The sequence below is a fragment of the Dermacentor variabilis genome, chromosome 7 (genome assembly GCF_050947875.1).
Source record: "Dermacentor variabilis isolate Ectoservices chromosome 7, ASM5094787v1, whole genome shotgun sequence".
In the NCBI taxonomy this organism is placed as follows: Eukaryota; Metazoa; Arthropoda; class Arachnida; order Ixodida; family Ixodidae; genus Dermacentor; species Dermacentor variabilis.
In genome coordinates, this window is record NC_134574.1 from 27,432,789 (window position 1) to 27,452,935 (window position 20,147).

Consider the following 20,147-nt stretch of genomic DNA (forward strand, 5'->3'; position numbering starts at 1 on the left):
ACAGTATTGCTACTGTGTTCTTTGACGTCACGACCACGTGACATCTGGTGGAGGTGCTTGTGCGTTCATGTACCGAACGCCCCCGCAAAGCCGCGATCCAAGCCCGAAGCCCGAGAACAAAACCAACGTCGTCCAAGACCAGCGTGCTAGCCGCCGACTGCAAGGACTGCCCCCAGAGCACGGACTTCTACCTGAGACGAGCAGGAAGATTGCCACCAAGTCCACCCCAATGGCAGCCCCAGCTTCCCCCGTCGTGCTGCAGCAGCCAAGGGAGCCGCCCACGTTCCGCGGTTCAACATTCGAGGACCCGGAAACCTGGCTTGAGACGTACGAGAGAGTCGCTACCTTTAACAACTGGAACAGCGACGACAAACTGCGATATGTCTTCTTCGCTTTGGAAGACGCAGCCAGGACGTGGTTCGAGAACCGAGAAGCCACCTTAACGATCTGGGAACTTTTCCGAAGCGGCTTCCTGCAGACATTCGCAAGCGCCGTACGCCGAGAACGAGCCCAAGCGCTATTAGAAACCCGGGTGCAGCTACCTAATGAGACGACCGCGATCTACACGGAAGAAATGAGCCGTCTCTTCCGCCACGCCGACCCTGAAATGCCCGAGGAGAAGAAAGTCCGCCTGCTGATGCGTGGTGTGAAGGGAGAACTTTTTGCAGGAATGGTACGAAGCCCACCGAAGATCGTCGACGAGTTTCTTCGCGAAGCCACCAGCATCGAGAAGACACTCGAGATGCGAAACCGGCAATTCGACCGCCGCACGAACTCGACAAACTACGCCGGAGTTCAATCACTGGCCACCGACCACCTGCGCGAGACTATCCGAGCCGTCGTGCGGGAGGAGCTACAAAAGCTGTTCCCACCATCACAGCCTCAATTGGCTTCGATCGCCGACGCCGTGCGTGAGGAGCTCCAACAACAACTTGGAGTAGCCCCTGAATCACCCCAGCCTGAGCCGCAAGCGATGACCTACGCCGCCGTCGCACGCCGTCAAGGTCCCCCTCCGCGACCGCGCCAGGGCCCTGTCACGCCGCAGTTCCGTCGTCCCCCGCCGCCACCGACAGCACGACCACCCGTAGCCCAGCGCACCTACGCGAGGAAGACGGACATTTGGCGCGCTCCTGACCACCGCCCGCTCTGCTACCACTGCGGAGAAGCGGGTCACGTTTACCGACGATGTCCAAACCAGGAGATGGGACTGCGAGGTTTCGCCGTGAACGCTCCGCGCCCGCAGCAAGGTGAACGCCCCCGCGATATCGCTGATTACCTCGCCGCTTCTCAGTGGAGCTCTCGACGACCGTCGCGTTCGCCATCACCAGGCCGCTACCTGTCGCAGCAGCGCCGACCATACACTGGCCCAGCCCGAGGCCGGTCAGCGAGCCCATATCCGGAAAACTAAAAGCAGCAACCGATGGAGGTGCGGTTGCTGTTCGTCGAACTGACGAAGATCCTCCGCCGCCGACGAAGACACCGAAGAAACTACCTCGACGACATAACGACACGCCGCCGTCCCGACGAAATCAGGAAGCCAAGACTACACCGATGAAAGACGACTTGACGACGCGACGTTCCAGCTTCAGTTCAACGCGACGCAGCCGTGATCCGACGCCAAGACCCATTGCAACGCCAGACAAAGAACCACCGACCTCGACGTACTTCTCGACGGCCACGCAGTCACTGCCTTAGTCGACACAGGGGCCGATTACTCCGTTATGAGTGGACACATCGCCGCCCAGTTGAAGAAGGTTAAGACTGCATGGGAGGGCCCCCACATTCGGACCGCTGGAGGACACCTCATTACGCCGACTGGAATCTGCACGGCAAGAATTACCGTTCATGACCGGACTTACCCTGCCACCTTCGTTGTCCTCCAACAGTGTTCACGGGACGTCGTTCTCGGCATGGACTTCCTGAATCAACATGGCGCAATCATAGACCTGAAGTCGAAATCGATAACGCTGTCACAAGATCAAGCGATACCGCCGGAGAACTGTCGTAGTCACCACGCCTTGAGTGTGCTTGAAGATCAAGTGAGCATCCGGCCGCGCTCCAGCATTATTATTTCCGTCGGCACTGAAACACCCGCTGACGTAGAAGGCGTCATGGAGGGCGACCAACAGCTACTGCTCGACCGTGAAATTTGCGTCGCAAGAGGGATCGCTCGACTCCACGGAGGGCAAGTGGAAGTTATGCTAACCAACTTCAGCCAAGAGTTCAAGCACATCAACAAGGGCACGACAATCGCATACATCGAGGAAATTGTGGAAACCAGCAATGCCTTTGTCCTCTCGGATTCAGCCGCATCTACCCCGACGAGAATTGTCCCCGAACCAGACTTCGACGTGAATCCAAGTCTTCCTATGAGTAAGCAGCAACAGATCAGAAGTCTTCTCCGACGATACAAAGACTGCTTTTTGACGTCATCGAGGATTCGACAAACACCAGTTGCAAAGCATCGCATAATAACCGAAGAGAGCACTCGACCACTCCGCCAGAGCCCTTACCGAGTTTCGACGCGAGAACGTGAAGCTATTAGGCAACAAGTCGACGAAATGCTGCGCGACGACATCATCCAGCCGGGCCTCTCCTGTAGTCCTGGTAAAGAAAAAGGACGGAACCCTACGCTTCTGCGTCGATTATCGTCGACTGAACAAGATCACGAAGAAGGATGTGTACCCCCTTCCACGGATAGATGACGCATTGGATCGGCTCTGCAACGCTAAATACTTCTCGTCGATGGACCTCAAGTCTGGCTACTGGCAAATAGAGGTCGACGAGAGAGATCGCGAAAAGACTGCCTTCATCACGCCAGACGGCCTCTACGAGTTCAAGGCCATGCCATTCGGACTTTGCTCGGCGCCTGCAACGTTTCAGCGCGTCATGGACACGGTGTTAGCCGGACTGAAGTGGCAGACGTGCCTTGTTTACTTGGATGACGTCGTTGTGTTCGCCGGAAATTTCGACGAGCACCTTAGGCGGCTTGCGACAGTGTTAGGAGCCATCAAGTCATCAGGGCTCACTCTGAAGCCGGAAAAGTGCCGTTTCGCTTACGGTGAGCTTTTGTTTCTAGGCCACGTGATCAGCAAATCAGGAGTACGCCCCGACCCACAGAAGACAGCTGCCATCGCAAAGTTCCCGCAGCCAACTGACAAAAAGGCAGTGCGCAGATTCCTTGGCATGTGTGCCTATTATAGGCGCTTTGTCAAGGACTTTTCACGCATCGCGGAGCCGCTAACACATCTAACCAAATGTGATGTCGCGTTCAATTGGGAAACGCCGCAGGCCAAGGCATTTCAAGAACTCAAACGACGCATGCAGTCGCCGCCGGTACTTGCACACTTAGACGAGGACGCCGATACCGAAATCCACACTGACGCCAGTAGCCTAGGCCTCGGTGCCGTCCTAGTTCAGAGGAAAGAGGGACTTGAAAGGGTGATATCGTATGCTAGCCGGTCGCTGTCAAAAGCGGAAAGCAACTATTCTACGACTGAAAAGGAATGCCTCGCCATCATTTGGGCTACAGCTAAATTCCGCCCTTACCTCTATGGCAGGCCATTCAAAGTCGTCAGTGACCATCACGCATTGTGTTGGCTAGCTAACTTAAAGGACCCTTCAGGACGGCTGGCGCAATGGAGCCTCAGACTACAAGAATATGACGTCACGGTAATATACAAGTCCGGAAGAAAACACTCCGACGCCGACTGCTTATCGCGCGCCCCCATCGATCCCCCACCGCAAGACGACGAGGACGACGACGCCTTCCTTGCGATAATAAGCGCGGAAGACTTCACTAAACAGCAACGAGCCGACCCGAAGCTAAAAGGCCTCGTCGAGTATTTGGAAGGGAACACCGACGTTGTCCCTAGGGCATTTAAGCGCGCGTTGTCCTCGTTCACGCTACAAAACAACCTCCTCGTGAAGAAGAACTTCTCACCAGTCCGCGCCAGCTACCTCCTTGTTGTACCGTCAGCGCTGCGTCCAGAAATACTGCACGCCCTACACGACGATCCAACCGCTGGGCACCTCGGATTCTCCCGGACGCTGTCGAGAATACAGGAACGGTATTGCTGGCCGCGTCTGACCACCGATGTCGCCCGTTACGTCAAGACATGCCGAGACTGTCAACGACGCAAGACACCACCGACAAGGCCAGCAGAATTGCTACAGCCGATCGAACCCCCTCGCCGACCATTCCAGCAGATTGGGATGGATTTGTTGGGGCCGTTTCCGATATCAACATCCGGGAATAAGTGGATCGTCGTGGCGACGGACTATCTCACCCGTTTTGCTGAAACTAAAGCTCTACCAAAAGGCAGCGCAGCCGAAGTGGCGAAATTTTTCGTGGAGAACATCCTGCTGCGACATGGTGCCCCAGAAGTCCTCATCACCGACAGAGGAACGGCTTTTACAGCAGAGCTCACCCAAGCCATTCTGCAGTACAGCCAGACAAGCCACAGAAGGACAACTGCCTACCATCCGCAGACGAATGGTCTCACGGAGCGCCTGAACAAGACCCTCGCCGACATGCTAGCAATGTACGTCGACGTCGAACACAAGACGTGGGACACCGTCCTGCCGTACGTAACCTTCGCGTACAACACGGCGGTGCAAGAAACAACACAGATCACGCCGTTTAAGCTGGTTTACGGCAGGAACCCGACGACGGCGCTTGACGCCATGCTGCCGCACGTAACTGACGAAGAGAATGTTCACGTCGCTAGCTATCTCCAGCGCGCCGAAGAAGCCCGACAGCTCGCCCGCCTGCGAATCAAGAGCCAGCAGAGGACCGACAGCCGACACTACAACCTCCGACGACGCTTCGTCGAGTACCAACCTGGCGACCGTGTTTGGGTCTGGACCCCGATACGCCGACGAGGACTCAGTGAGAAACTACTCCGACGCTATTTCGGACCCAACAAGGTCATCCGACGTATTGGCGCTCTGGACTATGAGGTCGTGCCAGACGGCATTTCGCATTCACAGCGGCGCCGCGCACGATCTGAAGTGGTCCACGTGGTGCGCCTTAAACCCTTTTACGGACGCTGACAAACTTCGCCATTTTTGTTCTTTTCTTTGCTACGAGTGCTTTTGTTTATTACCTTCGTTTGTTTGCAGCATCGGGTCGATGCTTTTTAAGAGGGGGGTATTGACACGTGTACTTATCTTTATCGGGCGACCACGTTTCGCCGCTTAACAAGTGTAATCGCACAGCGAGGGACGCGCCTGCATGTATCCGACGTTTCTGGAAAGTTATCGATGCCTCTACCCGGCTGTCTGTTGTCGCCGAATCTTGTGTTATCTGATTCCATCGCGTAACGCGAATGGTGTAGAACATTGTGGAAGGCACGCGGGTCCGAACGATTAGTCTGGAACATTCGACGACTGCTCTATAAAAGCCGACGCGCTTGATCCGCAGATCAGATTTACGACGATCGCCGACTGTGTTCGCCGCTCTCGTTGTGCTTTAAGTGTGGCCTGTTTTGTGGGCACAGGTTCGCCCAGTAAAAGCTAGTTTTTGCCTTTCACAGTATTGCTACTGTGTTCTTTGACGTCACTACCACGTGACAATATGGTGTGAACCACGATTATGTGATATAGCCCGCCACAATTTTGGGGGAAGATAGGGCGGATCGTGAGAATAGTATTTATCTTTAGCCTCACCTACAGCTGAGCAGCGTGATTCGAAACATAGATTATGTCTTTGCGAAGTGTGCTTTGCATTCGTGTATAACAGTTTCTTCTTATTCCTTAGCCTTCGAAGGTATTGGGTGAACCATGAATTAGGTTTATCACCCCATATTTTGGTTAGCGAGATATACTTCTTTACTAATGCGCAGTGTTTTTTCTTTGATAAGAAGCCAGTTTTCGTTAAGCAGAAAACAAAGGTCGTATAGTGTGAGAAAGGAACGTATCAAGTTTCTCGGTAATGTTGTGGTAGTCGCCTTTGTTATAGTCACAGATAGTTTTCGTAGTGACTCTTGTAGAGTGCAAGGGGACATTAAGATTAAGCTGAACCAACTTATGGTCCCTAAAGCCTTCTAAGTAGGTCACTTCACGAAATGTTTCAGGGGCGCTAGTAAGAACTAAGTCTAAGATATAACTGGTGCGGGTGGGCTGAGTAACCAGTTGGAATGAATTATAATCTAACGTTAAAGAAATGAATTCAGTTGCCGATCGGCCGGATGTGATAGTGTATTCCAACCTATCAGTGTAACATTCAAGTCTCCAATGAGATAAGTGATATCCGCCTGACAGATGTTAATTGCTTTTGTAATGCTACTCCGCAGTTCAACGAGAAAGTACCAATTCAAATAGGGAGGGTGATAGCAGACTCCAATTACCACTTCGTGGTTACGGGTTAAGCATTGTGCCAATATGATTTCAATACACGAATCGGTGTTAAGGACATATAGTCTCATAGTTCTGTTAACGCCCGAAAATACGCAACTACCTCTTTTTCCAACGTGGTCGCACCTATATATGTTATACGAATTATAGCGAGGAACGATTTCATTGTCGGTTATCCCGGGATGCGACCACGTTTCAGTGAGAACAACGATATCAGAACGCCAGTCGTCAAGAGACGAGGCAACATGGTCGCGCTTGAGTAGCAAACATCTAATATTTGAGAATGATAGTGATAGTGAGGGCGCGCTTGTAGATGACTCAGACCTTCGACCAATCGGATTGCGTGGTGTGGTTTGTAGTTATCTAGGACTGCAGCTTTACTGGTGTTGTGAAAAACATATTTTGCATCCTCAATGCTCAAACAGTGAAGTGGAAGGCTGAAAGGCCTGGCTTTTCCCTTAGCAAATCAAAGTGCCTCCTTGCTTCTCGAGTAGTCGGTGAAAAACTTCGCGGATAGAGAAGCTAGAACCTTTCAGCCTTTGGGCAGAATACAGAATGCTCCCTTTCTCTTCAAAAGGTCATTTTAGTCATAACAGGCCTTTTATTGTCTTCCCAATACTTCCCTATCTCATGGACCCTTTCGAACTGCGTAGTCGACATTTCGATAGCCAATTTTTCGGAGGACAATTTAATACCCTTTTTTCTGAAGCAGAATAGTGTTCTTTACCTTCGTGTTCTAATCCAAAACGAGCAGGTTACATCGCTTCATTCGGTTTTCTGCATCGTCGCATATAGAAGTTAAATGATTCAGCCGATGAGGTACGTCCCGCAATGTTTCTATACGCGATTCAGAGTCGGTAGCTGGTTGAGACGGAACAGCTGTCGCCAACGTCACTATCTTTGTTTTCAGTAATTTAATTACTTTCCCAGCGGCTGCGCATTCTTCTTTCGCGTGTTTCAAGTCATCGCGCTGAGCCTTTCCATTAGCTTCATGCTCGCGTGCGGTTTCCAATGCAGCTGCCTGTCGCTCTTGAAAATTGGCTAGCGTAGCTATGACGCTGTCCTGCAGCTTATTGATTCTTTGCAAGGCGGCAGCAAAGATATCTGCTTCAGCCTTGGACATGGGACCGGGATTTTGCTCAACGTCACCCGCGAGGACAAGTAAGCGCTCAAACAAGACAAAGCACACTTTTGATAGCAATGCTACCAACCGTTTAAACGTGTCAGTCCGCTCTGTCATGCATGACCCTTCTATTATACAATAATCACTATTCTTAGCAGAAGACCTTCAAGGTAACTAACCTGAAAGCATGGCATTTGTGAGAAAGGCATGCTTGAAGTCGTGTGGTATCTTATTATCGGTTATGAGTATACAATAAAGCCCGATATCCGTCTATTTACTTATAGTGTCGATGCATATTGGTAGTAAGATAAAATATGCATACATACCTGAACGCCAAGTTGCTTCGTCCATTTCTGCAAATACAAAATAACATCTTAGGACGAAATAAGTCGTTGAAAAACCACGTTTAGTTGTTTTCAACATTTGACATTATTATGAGTCGTGATCTTGTCCTTTTCTAAACGTATGGCTATGAATATACTTAGAATACTGTAACAATTAATTGAATATGCTTTAGAGGGCAGCTTTTGAGGCGTCTGTTCCTGGTGGAACAGTGGATTGGTGGAATAAAAGTAGGGAAACGACAAAAGACGGAGACGTACAAAAGCACAGTTCGCAATAGGGGATAAGAAAATTTAGTTGTGGGATTTCAGCGTCTTTTTCCTTTTTTATTGTTTAACCTAAGTAGGACATTAAGCCGTATAATAGCAAGAGCTTGGTGGTGCAACCCACAGCCCCGTACCGAAGGGGACGTCCGTCCGTCCATCCGTCCATCCGTCCGTCCGTCCGTCCGTCCGTCCGTCCGTCCATCCATCCATCCATCCATCCATCCATCCATCCATCCATCCATCCATCCATCCATCCATCCATCCATCCATCCATGATGTCTGAATATGTCGAGAAATGAGAACGTATACAGCCGTGCTCATATTTCGCATTAGGGAGTATCGTAAGCTTCAGTGAATTTTATACTTCCTAAGGCTGGGGCCCTCAAAGCACAATAATTATGCACGCACAACTACGCAGAGACAAAACAGACACGTCTGCGGGTTTCTTGTTCCTCTATGTTAACGTTTACAGGTCATGCGAGCCCCTCCACAAATATTTTTATGCGGAAGTGAAAAGCGCTGGTGAGCAGGCAGATCGATGAACTACGAAATTGAGATAAAATCATTATTGGGCGAGCTTTCGTTTCGAAGAAGAAACAACTGGACAAGGTAGCGGGGATATTTTCCGCTCTGTGTTCAACCTTCGAATAACATTTGTTAAGACGCTTGCCGCGTCTCACTGCTTTTGAAGCAAAACTGTATCTGAATACCTGCCTGCGTTTCGGCATGGCCTCGTCTTCCTTCTCGTCAAGCAGACAGGCAGAAAGTGTCGCAGAATGATACATGTATACCTGGCATGTTTTTGTTGAAGTAGAAGTTGAAGTGAATTTACACGTCATAAGTTTACAATACATTTGTGCAGGATGACTGTGCAATGGGAGTTCCGAAAGTAACAACTGTTGGTGAGACCTCCCAACAAAAAGTATGCAGGGGTTGTGTACATTAGTCAGCAGACAATTGCGGATTTGAGGGTTTAAAATACATTATCAAGGTGCACATGAAAATTATGGCAACCAAACGAAATAACACAGGTTGTTTTAACAGAAATAAATCAAAAGAAGAAAAACTAATACATCAAATCGCTAAATCATCTATTAAATAAATGTCCAGACATCGAGAAAATAAGTACATTGCAGATAATTTTGAATCCCACGGTAACATGTTCCAAAGTGATATACATGAAAATGTTGCTGGCGTTGGACCGTAATTTGTTCGTACTTTATGTAAAACGAAGTTACGCTTTACCCGCCGTGGTTGCTCAGTGGCTATGGTGTTGGGCTGCTGAGGACGAGGTCGCGGGATCGAATCCCGGCCACGGAGGCCGCATTTCGATGTTGGCGAAATGCGAAAACACCCGTGTGCTTAGAGTTAGGTGCACGTTAAAGAACCCCAGGTGGTCAAAATTTCCGGAGTCCTCCACTACGGCGTGCCTCATAATCAGAAAGTGGTTTTGGCACGTAAAACCCCAAATATTGAAGTTACGCTTTGTGGAAAGTCTGGTGTAGTTGGTATTCATAAGACTAAGATCAGTAAAAGTGGGAATAGATAATTCCTTATTTATAAGCCAAAACAGAATAACCAGTTATTTAAGACTAACAAATTTGCGTCGAGGTAATATATACAGGTTAAAAAAATGGCGGCTGATGGAGATGAAAATTAGTGGAAAGTAATGAGTCTAGAGCTTGCTCTTGCGAACATTCAAGGGGTCCCAGATTTGACCACTAGGTATTGCCCTACGAGGATAGGCCGTATGAAAGATGACTATGAATAAATACATATTGTGAGAAAAGAAGGATTTCTGTTTCAAAGTAAGAGCGAGTTTCGATAATACCAAGGATGCCGAAAGAAACCTTTTGTATGAGGGGCTGAGCATGCTCACGGAATTTTAAATGTTTATCGAAAATAATTATAAGACATTTCGTAGACTGAGATGTATGAATGAGGTGTCTATTAGGGGTCACCGATAAGGATGAAATGTTTCGTGATACCTTAGGGAAGTGAAACACCATGATGTTTGTCCCCGATGGATTGATACGTAATGCGTTCGTTACGCAGCATGAGATAATAATGTTTAAATTGACATTTAGTAGTTGTAGTGTCGGTGCATTCTTATGTGTGATAAAAATTATATCATCAGCATAAAGGAGAGAGTAAGTGCGTTTCGGTCTGAGCCGTAAATTATTTATGTATGCAAATCAATAATGCTAAAAGCATGAAATGCCTTTAGCTCCCGTTGTCGGCGACCTTCACGAGGCTTTTCGGCAAAATCCCGATTCGTTATCCGGGCACTCAAGACAAGAACGGAGCGAGAACGAAACGGTAACATCCGGGCATCGTTGCGAGAACAAACCAAGCTTATCCGGGCAACCAGTCAAAACTTAACAAATGCGGTCTCTGGCACCCAACCCCTTGTGCAGGAACGCATTACATACGCATATTACTGCGTAAACAAGCTACAGATGTATTGCTTCCGATTTCTTCCTAATATCGGAAGCTCAAGCAATAACTTGTAGTGCGCTGAAGCTTAATTTGTCCTTTCCAATAGCGACGTTCGAAAGGCAGATGCTGGGCACCATTCACTTGATTGTCATCTTTGGCGCGGATGCAGAGTTGCCTGTGATCTTTTCAACGCCAGCGGTCCATGAGTTCCGTGGCGCGGGCTTTTCGCCGCCTCGAGAGATGACGCCACGCTTCATGGCCAAGCCGACAGCATCCCGCCCGCCACGGATGGTTGTTTGGCCGAGACCAGACTTGCAACGAGGTTCAGTTGAAAACAGGTTCATTTCGGCTCAGTCAGCTTTCAGGCCTGCGTAAGGTTGTGGCCGTGTACGCTTCTGCATCGTTCTTCATTTCAATGAGGTCACCGTCACAAGCTGTTAGATCAGTAATGCAGCCCAATCAAAGGATAGGTAGGGAGCCTGTTCCGCAAACCGAACGCTTAGCGATTTACACGCCAGAGCAGAAGACTACTCGACTGCGCCAACAACGCCAGGATTATGCGGCCGTTCATGAAGTTGACAACCCCACCACAAACCATGACCACCTACCTAAGGCCGCACATTTTCAGCCGACCACTATGACGCGAAAAGAAGAATGAGTGGCGACAGACGCTGAGCGCGCGGCGCTGTACGAAGAAGAAAAGCGGCTCAAGGCGGCAGCACCACAGGCAGCAAAAGACAGCATATAAACGAGTGCAAAGTATGGTATTAAAATTATGGGGGTTTTACGTGCCAGAACCACTTTATGATTATGAGGCACGCCGTAGTGAAAGGTTCTGGAAATTTCGACCACCTGGGGTTCTTTACCGTGCACCTAAATCTAAGTACACGGGTGTTTCGCATTTCGCCGCCATCGAAATGCGGCCGCAGTGGCCAGGATTCGATCCCGCGACCTCGTGCTCAGCAGCCCAACACCACAGCCACTGAGCAACCACGGCGGGTCAAAGTATGGTATGACGCGCTGTGGTGGATTGTGGTGAGGTTGCCTGTGCCGTCCCGAACATGCACTATACCTATTTCAAGATTGTCACTAGTATCATCTGCAACCAATCTGCTTTGCCGGTAGCCATCTCATGCTTACATCCACTCTTCATTACGGGAGAGAGTTCTTTTTTTCTAGAAGAACCAAAAATTTGAAAAATTCACGGCGGCGGATAGCAAAATTCTAACTCTTGATCTAAATTACTCTATGAAGCGGCCATTACTTGTATTAGAAAACAAAATTGTTATTTGAATAATAATGGCATTACGCTAATTAACCCCTACATTAATTACACTACGGAACGTATCTAAATCTGCGCGTTATTGCTGGTGAGTTCGTAAGGCGTGTCTACTCGGAAAGAAGTCTCTGGACTCGATTCGTTTCGATATATTAATGTTTAAAATACGTCCGACGAAATACATTAGTGTTCCAGTTACTTCTTTCAGAAAAATCCTGTTTCATGTATTCCAGCACAAAAGTAGCTGGAACACCACTGTATATCGCGGGTCACGTTCATAATGAATATCTCGAAACTGGTGCAGTGCGGAGAATTCGTTCCAAGTGGATACGCGTTGCTAACTCACTGGGTATAATTAGCAGATTTAAATGTCTGCCCTAAAATCATGAAATAAAATGTTAGTTAGGGAACTATGTTAATTATTTCATTAAGAATTTTGATTTCATGTAGAAGTTACGCCCCCCCCCCCATCAAGGATTAGAATTTTGCTATGTGCCACGCGCAATTTTTTGAATGTCACACCTTCGTAAAACATCTCCCGTATATGTATTTCCAGGCTTAATTCTAGTACACATACATAAATACCCAAGAAAGTGGACCCGCAATACGGCGCCGCGGTAGTTCAAATGGTAAGAGCATCTCCCGCGTAATGCGAAGATCTGGGTCCGTATCCTATGTTCGGCCAGCTCTTCTTCCAACCGCTTTCTTTTTACTGTATCATTTCTGCTCCAAATAAATTACCAAGCAATTTCCTCCATATTTTCCTATTGTCCTTGTCTATTGCCTTTATGTGGTTGTGAATTACGAAAACCTAGCTTATCTATCTATCTATCTATCTATCTATCTATCTATCTATCTATCTATCTATCTATCTATCTATCTATCTATCTATCTATCTATCTATCTATCTATATCTATCTATATCTATCTATCTATCTATCTATCTATCTATCTATCTATCTATCTATCTATCTATCTATCTATCTATCTATCTATCTATCTATCTATCTATCTATCTATCTATCTATCTATCTATCTATCTATCTATCTATCTATCTATCTATCTATCTATCTATCTATCTATCTATCTATCTATCTATCTATCTATCTATCTATCTATCTATCTATCTATCTATCTATCTATCTATCTATCGAAGAGACGAGATAGACACAACACCTATTGTCTATCACCTGTGTGGCTCCTACCCATGTTCGGGGATTGGCCAAGAAATCGGTGAATTATTACAAATTAATATGGAAATAAAGGAACAAAGGGAAACTCTAAAAAAGAACCAATTTAGGTAAAATTTATGCTATAACTTATTTTTATAAGTCACTAACTGCAGAAAGGTATTTCTTTTGTTTTAAGTATAAGAAACTCACACAGACACTGTTCTAGATAGAGCAGGTTCTAAAAATCACTTGGTGCGTGTCATTTTTGACACTGCGCTTGGAAAGCTAAAATAGGTAACTTGAACAAACAACCATTGCGGATAAATAAAGTGCTACAAATTACCTGTGCTTCGTGCTTTATAAATGGCGCAAGTTAAGTACAATTTTATACTTAGCAGTTCGATGGACTACGACTAACTGAACAGACTGTAATATGTTGGCTTGGGGGGCTACATTTGTAAAGTGAACCTTTATATATGTACTCCCACGCGCACACTGGTTTCTTTTTTTCACCGGTCTTCCTCATCCGCCTTTCTGTACCGAAGTGGGAGCAGCCCGCTACGCGCTGACGCGCGCTCCAAAGGACCTGAATAAAGTGTTACCATACCATACCGGTTAACCAGCTGTTGCGTAGCGCAAGAGGACTCATACATGTCTGGAACATTAAGGCCTATTCTCATCGGAAAATATTGCTAGTGAGATTTACACTTACGCTATACGATCAAATTTCGTGCGTGACGCGAATAGGCTTATGCATAATGGAAAGCACAATTACGTTGGAATTAATAAGGAATCGTACTGAACAGCTGACACGCTCCCCTCGTAGTAGCGATTTCGACTTCCGACGATCATTTTGCTTCGAGTACGACTTTCTTTTTCTTTGCACATGTTTGGCAAGAGAGACAGTTTGTTTTTGTGCTCTGAAAATACACAACCCAGCCGGTGAGAGAAAAAGCTGGTTGTAACAAGATTGTCAGATATATAGATTCACGAGTCCCAGTTATGGCGCTGCCTTGTTCATCAATTTCACTAATTAAACTGTCAATGTAATTAGACCATACGCCCAATTACTAAATTCTGAGAAACATCGTATGGAACTGCGCAGCACCGTACACACTAAACAAAAATAACGCGAAATGGGAGTAAACCGCTTGTCCTGTATCGCATTCCCGTTTCTGTGTTATTTTTACTACTTACCAGTCGAGGTAAAAATTTACTACCATGCTGACGAATTTTTTGTATGTAGAAACGAGAGTTATTTTTTTATCTGTGTGAAACTATTTAGGGGCCATAGTGGGACTATATTTTTACTTCCATCACGAAGTTCTAGCAGCTATTCCCGAGTTATTTTTCGACTATATTTTTACTTCCATCACGAAGTTCTAGCAGCTATTCCCGAGTTATTTCTCAAGCCCATTGGCGAGTTTCTCGGGTCTGATGGGAGAGTATTTTTTTACCTCTTTCCTTAACTTTTCTCAGCTTTTTCTGAGAGTAATTTTTCAAGCCTATTCTGTGGTTTCTTGGAGGTGATGTGGGATTACTTTTTTTACATCATTTATCCAGTTTTCTAGGCTATTCCTGGGAGTTATTTTCAGGCCTATTCTTGAGTTTTTCGGTACTCATGTGGGGATATTTTTTACCTCGTTCATGAGGCTTTCTCGGTTCTTTCCGAGAGTAATTTAAGCCCGTTTTGGAGTTTCTTGGGGCTGATGTAGAAGTATTTCGAAGACAATTGAAATATTACAAGGATGATTTCCAGGATCCCAAGCATGAGTGATTGTTTATTAGTTCTGACATGTTTCTCGTAAAAAAGTCAGCCATGAGTTAATCATAAAAAAAACTATGGCCTTAAAGATGCTGTGATAAGCATAATTTTTATTTCTACTAATTCACAGACTGGGGCTGGTAACTGCCCCTTAGATCTCTCATTGCAAGATAAAATATATCACAACACATTCTATATGCGATCCCACTAAAGTACAGTGAAAAGAAACAAATACACAATATAAAATCTAACTGATAAATATACAGTCAGTACTAGAGACATTCACATTAAACCCACTGAATATGCAGATCATTCTTCCAAACAGGCAGTTGTCCAGAACATGGTTGTGCAATGCATTCAATGGATCAGTATGAACATAAGTATGCAACATAAAAATATTGCACTTAAGGCCAAATGCCATGTGCTGCTAACGGCCATTACCGCCTCAGACGAAATGAAACAACCATGTGGTAAATACAGCAAGTATTCATACTATCACATTAGTGCGGGCAACTGCCCACCATCTCTCTCACTGCAAAAGGAAAACTATCAGCGCATTCACGATGTAGTGAAACTGAAGCACAGTGAAAACAAAGTGACACAGAGTACAAAATCTAACTCATAAATACACAGGCAGTACTAGAGATGTTCACATTAGACCCACTGAATATGCAGATCATTCTTTCAAACAGGCAGTTGTCCAGAACAAGGGTGTGCAGTACATTCAATAAATGATTGTGAACAAAACTATGCAACATAAAAATATTGCACTTAAGGCCAAATGGCATGTGCTGCTAACGGCCATTACCGCCCCAGACGAAATGAAACAACCATGCGGTAAATACAGCAAGTATTCATACTATCACATTAGTGTGGGCAACTGCCCACCATCTCTCTCACTGCAAAAGGAAAACTATCAGCGCATTCACGATGTAGTGAAGCTAAGTCAGTAGTAGAGATGCTCGCATTAGACCCACTGAATATGCAGATAATTTCTTCAAACAGGCAGTTGTCCAGAACATGGGGGTGCAGTGCATTCAATAGATCATTATGAACTATACTATGCAACATAAAAATATTGCACTTAAGGGCAAATAGCATCTGCTGCTAATGACCGTTACTGCCCCAGTGAAATGAAACAATCATGATAAATACAGCAAGCATTCGTACTATCACATTAGTGTCGGCAACTACCCACCATAGCTTTCATTGCCAAAGAAAAACTATCACAACACATTCAAGATGTCGTGAAACTAAAGTACAGTGAAAATGAACAAGTGACACAATATACAAAATCTAACTCTTAAGTATTGCAACCAGCAAATGAGAGAGCACTAGAGATTATTATTAGATCCATTGATAGCATACTGACCTTCAAACAGCTAGTTGCCCAAGACATGGGTGCACAGTGCAATGAATGGATAGTTAGGAAGAAAACTGCAACAACCATGAGCAACATGTTCTATCAACTTTCAAACTTTCTAAAAAATGACCTCACTCGGATGAGGAAAGTGGTGATTGCTAATACACACATGACAAAACATATATGTAAAAACAGCCAATAACTACCCCTTGTGCTCAAAGAAAACGTATGCAGCCCTTTTTCCACAGAAGAAGAACATGTTGCACAACTGTATTGCGGTACTCATGGGTATAAGCCAGATTTCAATTTCGTTGCCTAAAAATTGTAGTGCTTCTTAGATAGTCTAAAAGGTAATTGAGTGTGTTGCCCTTGTTTGTTTCTAGGCACGCCGTTGTGATGGATGCCTTATGCTTGTGTCAGAAATTGAACATAGTGCTACCTAGGTGCGACTACAAGGTTGTATATTTGTAGCTGCCCTCAAACCCCTTCATGTTGCCAGTCAGCATCTATGGTGTCTCTTTGTATTGTTCATCTCGCACTGTTTACACACAGAAGGCATGTCTGAATACCAAACCACCTTATTCTCCGCAGTTACTTTAAAGTGAATGCGTTGTGACAAAGTATAATGAGAGAAGTCCATGATAAAGAGAAAAAAAGAAATAAAAATAGCAAATTCAACTCGCCCCTGAATTACTCATTTCTGGGCCATTAAGTTTTGCATAATACACTTGTGCTGATTAACACAGAGCCACCTTGGCCTAACCCTAGTGGCACAGGACATTCTTTAAATTATCAGTTGGTACAGAACCATTGAGCATGCTGCTGGTGCTCTTGCTTCCGCTGAGAATACCAGTGACATACTAGCACACATTTTGTTGCTAAAGGTCCATTACCGAGACACTAAAGAGAAACAGTAAATCATTTCAGACTGATAAAACAATCTTCCAGAACTTTGTATTCATGAGCATTGTGGAAATAAGCGGAATAACAGAAGAGAAAATGAAGATTTAACTTCCATTTTTCAAATTTTATGTACTGCCCGCACATCAGTGTGGAGTGGAATAAACTTAAACTAAGTTTATTCTTTGACTCGTTTAGAACGGAATTCATCAATATTGGCCAATAGAACATTAACTAGACCCGTACAGACACCGTCAAATTCCATATCACAGCGAGCTGGTGCAGGAATTATAAAGTGGTGGTGGCGACACCAGTTTTCGTTTTTGCAAGTTATCTGGCTTATCAAGCCAATTCTCACGGTAAAAGTTGTTTTTTCGGTGTTGTAGATGAATGATTTAATACAGCTCAAATAAATTTTCTCTTTCGTGACCCTTTAGAGAGAGCACTCTGCTACATGGTTTGGGCAACCTGCCAGCCACAGAACCCACGAGCGCTTTTGTTAGGCAAAATAATTTTTACAGAAACTTTTCTGAGGATATGCACCTGAAAATTTTTTTGCCTAGGAAAAGTTTTTGTAAAAATTGACTAACACCAATGCTATTACCCGTGGCTTTGAGTAGCTCAAATCCAGAAAGCAGTGTTCAATAAATGTCAAAATCATGTGGGCCTTTTTTGGGTAGATAACGTGGAAGAGCCAGAACGAAGCAAGAAGGCAGGCCAGGCCTACCAGCAGGGACGATGTCACAAACAATCGCTGCGCATCGATGTGTATCGCCTCCCTTCAACCTCTTCTTTTGTAAAGGACCCTTAAGGAGGCCCCCGCGAACTGAAAGCCTGAGTTGTTAGCATCCAAGCGCAGCCTCTTCATCAGGCCCTTTTCAACTTATGCACCGTCACCGATGTCCACCTGTGAAACAATAGAACAAGCGCAGATTCACTTTATACACTTTTGACCAAGGAATGGTTAGGAAATAGGGTAAGGTTTGCAAAAACGGAATTAGCTGCTTCTTGTTGATTTGGCTTAAAGAACGAAGCACCCTTACGTATACCATACATGCATTGTGCTGAGCTGTGTACTTTCACCTAAGTGTAGAAGTTATTGGGAACTTCAGTACAAAAGAAAGATATTCATCTGCCTAGATCTAAGCAATTGCGTTCCACCCCTTGACACATAATGAGATCTGGTGCTGTTCTAGCGATTAGCAGACATTGAAAACCTCAAGCTTGATTGAGCATTGGGCCAAGGGTCAAGCTGTGCTCGATTAGTGACGCACAAGTGCTCGAGAACTATTAAACAAGATGCAATTGTCTTCGATTTACTGACTGCACTAGGGTGTTAAAAAAATTAAATTATGGGGTTTTACGTGCCGAAACCACTTTTTGATTATGAGGCACGCCGTATTGGAGGACTCCGGAAATTTCGACCACCTGGGGTTCTTTAACGTGCACCTAAATCTAAGTACACGGGTTTTTTCGCATTGCGCCCCCATCGAAATGCGGCCGCCGAGGCCGTGCACTTGGTTGTAAAGATTTTGTCTGACAAAGTCAATAAACCACACACACAAGCAGCAATTTCACAGCAGCACAGTCTTTAATAGGTACTGATACCTTCAATTTAGAAAGCCCTGTATATTGGGCCTCATAAAACTAATTTCATAAAAGGTTTGGCAAGGTAGAAGCATAGAATTTTAGAGTCATTAGAAGAAACTTGAAATGAGTTAATTATTGCAATTATTACTCAAATTTAATATTTAGACCGCTCATCCCAATGAGAAATTGATGCAAGCAGCTTGCACATGCCTCATAAACATTTAGATATCAAAAATAGGGATTACAAAAAAACTTCGCTTGGAGGTTCATTATTGCAAGCAGCCATGCCCTCGACGAGAAACAACTTCTTTTTCTGTAGGCAGGAATGAGGCTCGAGTATTTTATTGACACTTCTACATTAGGGCGATGGGCAACTTTAAACAATGGCTGCGCCAACATCAGAACGATGTGGATATGAAGAGAGTGGCATCAAACGCTTTGGCAGAGCATGCAGCAATGACTAAACACAATAGTGACTGGATAGTGTCTAGCATCATCAGCCAGGAAAGAAATTGGAAGCCATGCCTGTACCCGGATTCCCTAGAGATGCAATCAACAGGACACACGTTCATCGGAAACTAAGGAGCCCACCCCCGTCTTATGCTAAAAGTTACTTAAATATGCACTACTACTTTTCTTGCCCCATTGTGAACAAGGCTTCGAAGCCGAAATGTATTGCAATTATTGTTGTATTTGGTTGGTCTATGTCTTCTTTTGTCGTGCTTTATTCCGACTACACAGGCTTCGTGAAACTCTTGATGATACAACTTTTGTGCGAAAGCATTGCTTAAAGCGCTTTTGCCTAAACCATCTCTTTAGGTGGTAGAACACATATTTCTAGACACTCTAGAGCACATTATTCACAGCACGAAACCTCAATTTGTGGTTCTTAAAAAGGTACTTTGGCTTGATTAATATAGAGTCTATATGGAGTATATCAGGCATAATTACTCAAGCCCCCAGTTATATTTAACTCAGAGGAGGCTACTTTAGGTAAATTCAGTAAACTGAGTGCACTCCACCAAAACATAAAATTCGTGATCAGCCACTAGAAATCCTGAAAATGGCAATACAGCAAAATGATTGCATGTTGCACATATGTATCCTACAACTCGAAAGGCAGCGCCAACTTTGTACGCACCTTTGAGAAAGCACACAGATCAGGTGCTTTATCGTCGTGCTGTCCAGCTTCCAGCAGTACAGCAGGTTCCTGCGGGATGTAGGGATGCCTCCAGAATCCGCATAGCCTACAAAAGTAAGAAATGTTTAATTTATTGTGCTGTGAAGCTGAAAATTTGTGATTTGCCAGTGTCATGTGGCATTGTAAAGAGAGCCTCTCACAGCCAGCTGCATGAATTTGCGTCTGGTTGTAGAAATGTCTCTTTGTTATATCTCAGGAGGTTACACTGCTATTTTGTAACAAGTGAAATTTCAGGAAGGAACGAAATCAGCAGCAACAACAGGCTACCAGGACAATCAACAACAAAACTCAAATATGTAGTAAAACATAAAGCATCATTGGGTTAAAGAAAAATATTGAGCACATGAAA

At 45.3% G+C, this 20,147-nt stretch overlaps 1 protein-coding gene across 2 annotated transcripts in view; it reads right to left on the minus strand.

The window, feature by feature from the left end:
* LOC142588989 (uncharacterized) overlaps positions 1-20,147 on the minus strand; it is a 289,540-nt gene that overhangs the window by 195,129 nt on the left and 74,264 nt on the right. For both annotated transcript variants that reach the window (XM_075700785.1, XM_075700784.1), the window contains one exon: positions 7,807-7,833. In XM_075700785.1, the coding sequence (XP_075556900.1) occupies positions 7,807-7,833 (27 nt within the window). The remainder of the gene's footprint in view (positions 1-7,806; positions 7,834-20,147) is intronic.